Genomic DNA, 9,086 nt, shown 5'->3' on the forward strand with positions numbered 1-9,086 from the left:
AACTCATTCTTCTTGTTTTAATACAAGTAAGCTAGCATTATTATGGAGTGTGACATTCTCCCCTCCTTTAGAACATTCGTCCTCGCATGTCAAATGAGGACTAAAACTCGTCAATTAAATAACCGAATCACCCGTTATCGCACATGTGACAAAGAAGATTCGACCAATGGCAGCAGTAAGTTTTATAATATTATGCCTGTTAAGCAACGACTCAAACGGGTCGTTACACTTTTGAAAGGTAAATGTGAAACTTTATGTCCAAATTGTGACAAGTATGCTATATATAACTTTCTAATATAATGGTCCATCCATTTATGTATTTAGGTACCTTGGAACTCTTAAAAGAATGATTGGGAATAAAGCTAGTGTTGAAGGCTCCATTTGTGAAGCATACTTAATGACGGAGTCAACCCAATTGTTTTCTCATTATTTTGAACCTCATGTGATGACACGTAATTATAATTTGGACCGTAATGATGATGGTGGTGTTGTGGAAGATCTTGAAGGAAACTTATCAATATTCACCCATCTAGGTCAACTATGGGGAGAAGCAAATAAGAGGAATTTATCCCTCGAAGAAATCAAGGCTGCCCAAACTTACATATTACTAAATTGTAAAGAGGTTGAGCCATTTGTGAGGTAGCATTTGAAAGTTGAACTCTCTTAATATTATAAACATATCCATATATATCATGACTTTCTATAACTTATTTTGTTTCAATGAAGTATGTACGTGCACCGTTTGCAAGTAGAATTCCCGAATCTATCTCGGTCAAATGAGAGCCTTGAAGCATATTTCTCTATATGGTTCAAGGAATATGTAAGTGTACAACAATAATTATTTTTATACAATATTGTACTTAAATTGGCGTGTGAAAATTTAACTAAGTCTTACAAATTTTTTTAAATAGGTCCGATGCAACCATATTGAAAATGAGGTCTTGCGTAGTCTTGCTCATGGACCATTAATAGGCGCTACAAGTCATTCAGTGTATTTTGTTAATGGATACAAATTTCACACGGAATGTCATGTTAGCACAAGATCAACAATGAACAGTGGAGTTTGTATCTCGGATCCAAATTTTGGTGATTATTATGGAAGGATAAAAGAGATTATACAAGTGGAATACCGTGAAGATCCTTTAAAGCAAACCGTGTTATTCAAATGTGAATGGTTTGACCCAACTATGGATGTTGGTGTTAAAAATCATAATCAGTACAAGTTGGTTGATGTTAACCATCGTCGTCGATATAAAAAATATGAACCTTTTATTCTTGCGATGCAAGCAACTCAAATGTGTTATGTCCCTTATCCTAGCAAGAAAAAGGACAAGGATGATTGGGCAGCTGTACTGAAGGTCAAACCTCGAAACGTTGTTGAATTCCCCGATGAGGAAGTGGCGACAACTCCAGAACTGAATGTTCCATTCCAAGTTGAAGAAGTCGAAGTCCACGAGATAGATATGAATGTTTCTATTGATGAAAATATAATCTTACATGATCCAAATGGGAATGCAATTGAAATGGATGAACCCATTGATGATGGATTATTTCTAGAACATCATGAAATCCATGACGAATCTACAGAAGAAGAGTATGAAATTGAAGAAGAGTATGAAACTGAGGAAACCGAGGAGGATGAGGAAGAGTTCGAAGAAGAAATAGATAGTGACTAGTGCTTAGTAGAAATGTGCTATTGTATCTTCATTGTATTTATAGTTCAACCTATTTTACCACTTTCATTGTAAGCTGCATTTTGATTGTTAAGAAGTGCATTTTAGCAGTTGAATAGATGCTGCTTTATAAGGTCAAATACTGTATTTTAGCACTACAAGACCGAATCTCGTATTTTTTCTTTGTTTGAAAAAATTATATTTTAGTTCAACCTTTAGTAGCCGTTGTTTTTTATGGTAAAATACGCAATTAAGAATCGAAAAGCGGTAACAAATCTGCATCTTAACACTAAAGACACTGGTGTAAAAACTGCATTTTAGCAGTTTAATATATGATGTGGTAAAGACCTGCATTTGGTCCTTGTTGTTTTTTCAATTTTCCTACTGTTTTGCTACTGGTTTACAACGTTTTTGCTATTTTTCTACTATTTTCCATTACTAGCAGCCTGCTTGCCTAATTTGGTTATCCCCTTAATGATTGTTACTCTAATTTGCTTACCTAATATTTTTTTGTAGATATGACTCGAGGCAGAGGTCGAGGTAGCACAGGTCATGTGGGGAAGTCCTAGGGTAAGGGTCACTCTGCTATTCGCGCAAACATGCCGACCATTCCCATTCCAACCACAATTAGTCCTCAACAAGGTGGCACCAGTTCCATAGGTGGGCCACCTGTTCAACCGGTAGGTCACAATAGTACCCCAACCATCCCTGAATCATCTCCTAGTACACCACTCAAAGCAACCTCAATAGGTGAGGGTACATCTACCCGTTGTCAACACTATTGGCGAAGGTGAGTTAAATCTCGCATTTTAGCAAGAAGACACCGTTTTTTTTTCCCGTAAAAATCTGCATTGTGGCAAAATTAATATGCGAGGCAAGCTTTTTTATGGTAAAAATGCTATTTTAGCAATTGGAAAACTTCTTACAAATCCGCATTTTAACAGTTGTTTTTTTTTGGTGTAAACGATTGCATTTTAGCATTTTAATAGCTTTTTGATAAAAATCCTATTTTAGCATTTTAGCATTTTAAAAATTGCAATTTAAGCTTTTTTTGGTAAATGATAAAATAACCCATTTTAGCAACTAAGAAATAGCTAACAAATTTGCATTTTAACACTAAAGACAATCCGGTTTTTGGTGTAAAGAATTGTTTTTAGTAGTTTAATAGTCGCTATTTTTTTATGGCAAAATATCGCATTTTATCAACTAAGACACTGCCATGCTAATAGATTTGCATTTTAACACTAAACACACCGCTAACTTTTGGTGTAAAGAACTGCATTTTAGTAGTTTAATAGCTGCTGTTTTTTTATGGTAAAATACTGCATTTTATCAACTAAGAAACTGCTAATAGATCTGCATTTTAACACTAAAGACACTGCTGCTATTTTGGTGTAAAGAACTGCATTTTAGTAGTTAATAGTTGTTGTTCTTTTATGGTAAAATACTGCATTTTATCAACTAAGAAACTGCTAACATATCTGCATTTTGTGGTGTAACGAACTGCATTTTAGTAGTTTAATAGCTGCTCTTTTTTTCTTTTTTTTTTGGTAAAATACTGCATTTTATCAACTAAGAAACTTTTTACAAATCTGCATTTTAACACTAAAGACACTGCTTCTTTTTTGGTGTAAAGAATTGCACTTTAGTAGTTTAATAGTTGCTGTTTTTTTATGGTAAAATACTCTAATTTTCTTACTTATATTTTTTTGTAAATATGACTCGAGGCAGAGGTCAAGGTAGCACAGGTCGTGTGGGCAAGTCCTCGGGTAGGGGTAATTAAATCGCTATTCGTGCAAACATTCCCACAATTCTCATTCCAACCACAATTAGTCCTCAACAAGGTGGTACGAGTTCCATTGGTGGACCGTTCAACCGGCAGGTCACAATAATACCCCAACCATCCCTGAATTATCTCCTATTTTACCTACTCAAAGCAGCCCAATAGGTGAGGGTACATCTTCCCTGAGCAACACTATTGGCCAAGGCGAATCTAGTAATAATCGTAGGCAGCGGACACTTAATCTTGTTACTTTGACACCTGAAGGGTAGTCCATGCTTGTACCTTTTTATTTTTATATATTACTATTTAAATGATAGGCTTTCAAATAATATCTCTAACTTTATACAGGTTGGAACCTTCTAAAGAATGCTCTAATGCCATATCCGAGACTTTCAAAAATCAAGTTGATGCCGATGGAATCAATTGGAAAGGTGTCTCAGAAGAAACAAAAGATTTTTATTTTGGAGAATTCAAGGTATAATTTTCCATATAACTGAGTTTATAAAGTGAATTAACTTTTATAAACAGGATATTAATGTTATTACTTTACAAACTTATTTCAGAAGGTATACTATTGGGACTCTTCCATTCATGAAACTGCAATCAAGAAACAATGGAAAAGTAAGGCAGCAAAAAGGTATAGGGATTTCATTTCCAAAATAAAAAAGAAAGGAATTAAGCCAGATTATGTGCCTGATAATGTGTGGGAAAGTTGGATGCGACTTTGGGCGGATCCTAAGTGCGTTGAAAAGTCAGAAATAAATGCAAAAAATCATTGTGGCGGGGGAGAAGTCGCAGCTGGGACTCACACGGGTGGCTCTATCTCCATTGGGGAGCATCGCAAGAAATTGGTAAGTATATATTTCATGCACTCTTAATCTGTCTAAATCAGCTTGTTCCTTTGAGTTCTTGTAGATCATATATTTATTTCTAAATGTTTCTTTCAAAATTTCAATTGTCCATTTATGCGAGTTGATCATTAGAGTTCTGATGTATTTTTATGCTTGATAATCTCAAGGAGGAGAACCTACGTGGAATACCAGGATATGGGCACCGAATGAACCACTCCATATTTTAATCGAGGTGGAACTACCAGCCAATATCGTGGATATTAGATTGAGATGGGCACGAGAAATAATAGAGAAATTGAGTACTGCTGATTTAATCAGAGCTTGATTTTGGTTAAACAGTATAATGTTGGTACTTGTTAAGTAAATGTTGTGGTTGTGTTTGAAATAGTTTTTGCTATAAATAAACAGTGTGATGGTGTTTTGAATAGTTTTCTTAACTAGGCATTATTTTCGTCCTTTTATATTAGTTAGTTTTCTAAGGTGTAGTCCTTGACAAGGCTTGTTCTTATCTGACATATAAATTTGAGTTTGAAAGTCATTTTTAACCCTGTTGCTTCCTGATCTAGTTACACAATATGTGTTTAGGCTCATTGATTTATTTATGCATTGAAGGACACGAGATAACAGAGACTAGTTCTAGCATTTTCAAGGAGACTAGATAATAGATGCAAGTTGTTAGCTATGTATGAAATCAACAGAGACTTGTATTTTATCTATGTTATTTTCAATCTCATTTTTACACAAAATTTACAAAAACTTCTTTTACCAATCTTCTGAAAAGAGTAACTTCTGTGTAGGCTGTTGAAAAGGGTCGAGATCCAACCCCAAGTGAGATGCATTTGCACGTCCATACACATGGTCATGATGGAGAATCTTTTGTTGATGAGCATGCCCGAGCTGTCCATGTAAGTCTAAGATTTTATGGTCTTTTTACTTTATATTTGGCACTCATGTCCCTTTTTATTTACTAATATTAACACTTTATAACATTCAACTTGAAAAGGGACATAAGTTAATATTGATATTTTCCTACAGTTTTGCTGGAAGTAGGTTAATGAAAGTGTCCAGTTTTCTTTTCCTTAAGTACCAATATTGATACTTTATAACATTCAAAGAAGGGGTTTGTAACATTTCTTTGTTTTTCTTCTCTATGATGCAAAATTCAACTGATGACTAATTAAGTTTGAGAATTGAAGGGGAATTCTCTGGGAATTAGGGAGATCCAAGATAAGAGGAAACATAACATAGAGAACATATTTAGTCCCTCTTCTTGTCTCTTCTTTTCTATTTTTCTTGGTTTTAATCAATATTGTCTCTGCAATCTATTTTTTTGTGGATTAAATCTGCATTATTTGATTGTTACTGAAATTGTTCAAGCTTTTATGTTGTATGACTAAAAAGGTAGAATTTCATTACCTCATTATGCCTATTCACTGATTGTTACTGAGCTGTTTAAGGATGGTAGTATGCTGAAGAATCACAACAGTTTCTTAGACACATGTAAATGTAGTTAACCACATTATACTTGAAATTTTCCAGTAGAAATAAGACATGACCTTCTGAGTTACTCTATAGCAGTTCAAACATGAAAGGGAAACAACCATAGAAGTTTCATAAACATAAAGGCCCATGTAATCTACCTGAATTTATCAGACCAATGAGACTGTGAATCACCTATTTTTGCATTATCGACCAAAATGTCTCCGGCACTTCTTTTTCTCATTGTTTGGTCTTAGTTGGGTTATGCCTTATTCTATTAAAGATGCTTTTGAAAGCTATATATTATGGAGAATTGACAAATCCATTAAAAGGATCTGGAGAATGATCCCAGCAGCCACCTTCTGGTGTATTTGGAAAGAAAGAAACAATAGATGCTTTGATGAAAAATCAACCCCCACCAGTTCTTTGAAAGGAATCTGCTTAGTTAGTTTGTTTAGTTGGCATTTCCACACTCCTGTAAACAGTGTTGATAACTTTTTGGATTTTGTTGGCTCGTTGACTCTTATTTAGTAGAGTTTCTAAGGTAGCATAGGTTTAGACTATTTGCACAGGTTTTTGCTCACCAATCTAGCTTCATGTAGCTCTATGTTTGAAGCTTAGGTTTCTCTCTGTAACTTTGCATCTACTTGATGCCTTTTCTAATGAAATTTGTTTACTTTACCAAAAAAAAAAAAAAAACTGCCTGAATTTACTAGCTTGTAATTGAGCAAAGACTGAAATGTTTCAAATTTAATTAGGATAAGTTTTCCTTGAGTTTGCTTTGTTGTTTTAGGAATGGTATTACTAAATATGACTTTTTTGTTGGTTCCCGTCAATTGACAATCCAGTCTTTCAATCTTTCATTTTCTAATACTGATTTCAAGAAGTTATGAACCTTTCATTTCCTAACACTTAGTTCAAGACTTGGTGATAGCTTAATTCATGACTTGCTATGTTGTGGAAAATTAGATAATTCATACAAAGCAAGGAATATCAGGATGAAAAAAATGTGTCCTATATCTTCAGATGAATTCATTACCAAAAACTAAGATATTCTTTTAGTTATGCTTGTCTAATGGACACTCCATGATTAACTGTTATTTAATCTGAACATTAGTCCTGCTTCTTGTCACTTGTTTTCTTTTTTCTTGGTTTTAATCAATACTCTCTCTGCAATCTATTTCTTTTGTGGATTAAATCTGCATTATTTGATATGTTACTGAAGTTGTTCAAGATTTTGTGTTATTTGACTAAAAAGGTAGAATTTTGTTAGCTCAATATGCCTATCAGAGATCAGACCTTACTGAGTTGTTTAAGGATGGTAGTATGGTGAAGCTTTTATGTTGTACTATTCTTTAACTATTTTGGTATTTTGAGGGTTGTAGTTGCTGAATTTATGTACATAGGTTTTAAACTTTATCTCTTGTTTCAATCTTGAAAATTCCAAGTTTCAGAGATAGTCAAGATTACTTATAATGGCATAGCTTCTTGTTGTCCCATTTTATTTGGTAAAATTGAATGATTAGGGTTTTTGATTGTTTTAATTTCACTACTTATACAGGAAAGATATCTAGAAATATTACGGGAAAAATCACAGTCTCAGTCTGATATTGATCAATGTGAAGCATATTACCTAGCTGTGGGAGGAGAAAAGAAGAGAAGAATATATGGTCTTGGATCTGAAGCAAAAAGTTACTACGGCCCGAATCTTCGTGTCTCTTGTGGATCAGATGCTTCTTCATCAGTTCCACCTTCGGTTTCTCAATCAGCACCAAGAGAAAATTTGGAGGAGTTAGTGATGCGTTTGATTCCTATTCTTACTGATCACATGCTTCCGATATTTATTGAGCAGGCACGTGGAGTGATTTCTACACCATCGCATCAGCCAAATACTCCTAACGACAACTCATCGGCTGTGACATCTATAGTGCCTCCTCCTACTACTGCTAATGTTGACGAGGTTGATCCTTCACTTTCAGATGATGACCGTAGTCTTTCACCCATGCATTAGTTTTTTATATGGTCTGTTTTTTGTTGGAAAGAACAAAATTATGCATTAACAATGCTTGATGGATGTGGGTTCTTTTCAGTACGTAGTTGATAGATGCTTGGTGATGTCGATGTTTTGGATGTAATTATGCTATATGGATTTCATAATCTATTTTGAACCTTCTATAAATATTAATTCATACGGCCGGCTACTCTATCGCTAAGTTTGCTTACTTATTTCAATTTTTCGTCGCTAATAGGTTAGCGCGCTAAACAAGCATCGCACGTGACGACATTCCGTACGCTAATCCGTCGCAACACATGTTTAGCAACAAATATATGCTGATTAGCGACGGAATACGTCCGTCACTAAATGCTATTTTTTTAGTAGTGTCATCTTTCAGGTATGTGACTCACTGGATTCCTTGTCTCTGGTGATTGTTTGTTTTTGAATTCTAGGGTTTAAGTTGCCTATTGTTGTCTGCTTTTCTTGTGTTGTTTGTCTCGTGTTATTTTCTCCTGGTATGCTGGTATTTTTTGCTGGGGGTGGTGTGTTGAATTGTCTGTGGTTGTTGGGTGTTTGATTTTGAGCCAAGTTGGAGGGCATTACAACCCATAAGTCTCCGTCATGAGGTTGTTGTTCGCCACCAACGTTCGATGAAATGCCAAACTACCATTGGGTCACAATGGCTCGGAGGGCATGGGCGAGCCAGGTCGTTTTACCTACCGAATGTTTTTCCTAGTCTAACCCAAGCCGACATGGGGTGAAGTCTGAGTAACCTCAAAATACGTGACGATTGGCACATCGGCCAAAGAGCGTATAGGATCCGTAGTCTAGCCTGCCCAAAACATTCGACGTTCAATTCGACGACCCGTCGATTCAATCGACGGACCGTCCTATTCAATCGACGGACCGTCCTATTCAACGTCGAATGAGACTTGTCTAATATTCTTGCCAAAACTAGCATCAACGGTGGAATCGATGAACCGTCGAATTGATCGACGGGGCGTCTTTCCCACCGTCGTTTAGTTGCAATTTCTAATGGCAAATTGGTGATAAAATGAGATCGACGGCCCGTCGAATTGATCGACAGCCCGTCTTTCGCACCGTCATTTGCTTGATATTTCCAGTAGCTTACACGCGATCGATAGCGCGTCGAACAGTTTGACTGAAACTTTGACGCTTCGTCGATCTAGTCGACGATTCTTTGGCACATTGACGGCCACTGGCAACCTTAACAATAGTCACATGTTTTGTAATTTTAACCGGTTCTTTTATGTTTTCATGGCTATATTAACACTGAAGTATAT

At 35.6% G+C, this 9,086-nt stretch overlaps 1 protein-coding gene across 1 annotated transcript; it reads left to right on the plus strand.

The window, feature by feature from the left end:
• Window positions 1-2,272: 2,272 nt before the first annotated feature.
• On the plus strand, window positions 2,273-7,921 carry LOC132066403 (uncharacterized). Its single transcript, XM_059459721.1, has 6 exons — window positions 2,273-2,463; window positions 3,518-3,721; window positions 3,805-3,931; window positions 4,020-4,307; window positions 5,105-5,212; window positions 7,348-7,921. The coding sequence occupies exons 1-6, from the start codon at window positions 2,273-2,275 to the stop codon at window positions 7,795-7,797; spliced, it is 1,368 nt and encodes a 455-aa protein (XP_059315704.1). The 3' UTR covers window positions 7,798-7,921.
• Window positions 7,922-9,086: the final 1,165 nt, after the last annotated feature.

The sequence above is a fragment of the Lycium ferocissimum genome, chromosome 8, assembly GCF_029784015.1.
Source record: "Lycium ferocissimum isolate CSIRO_LF1 chromosome 8, AGI_CSIRO_Lferr_CH_V1, whole genome shotgun sequence".
Taxonomy (NCBI): Eukaryota; Viridiplantae; Streptophyta; class Magnoliopsida; order Solanales; family Solanaceae; genus Lycium; species Lycium ferocissimum.

Coding starts and splice junctions, on each gene's coding strand:
- LOC132066403 (XM_059459721.1), top strand. CDS start 2,273: ATGCCGACCATTCCCATTCCAACCACAATTAGTCCTCAACAAGGTGGC. Junction 2,464..3,517: donor TGTCAACACTATTGGCGAAG/GTGAGTTAAATC, acceptor GTCCTCAACAAG/GTGGTACGAGTTCCATTGGT. Junction 5,213..7,347: donor AGCATGCCCGAGCTGTCCAT/GTAAGTCTAAGA, acceptor CTACTTATACAG/GAAAGATATCTAGAAATATT.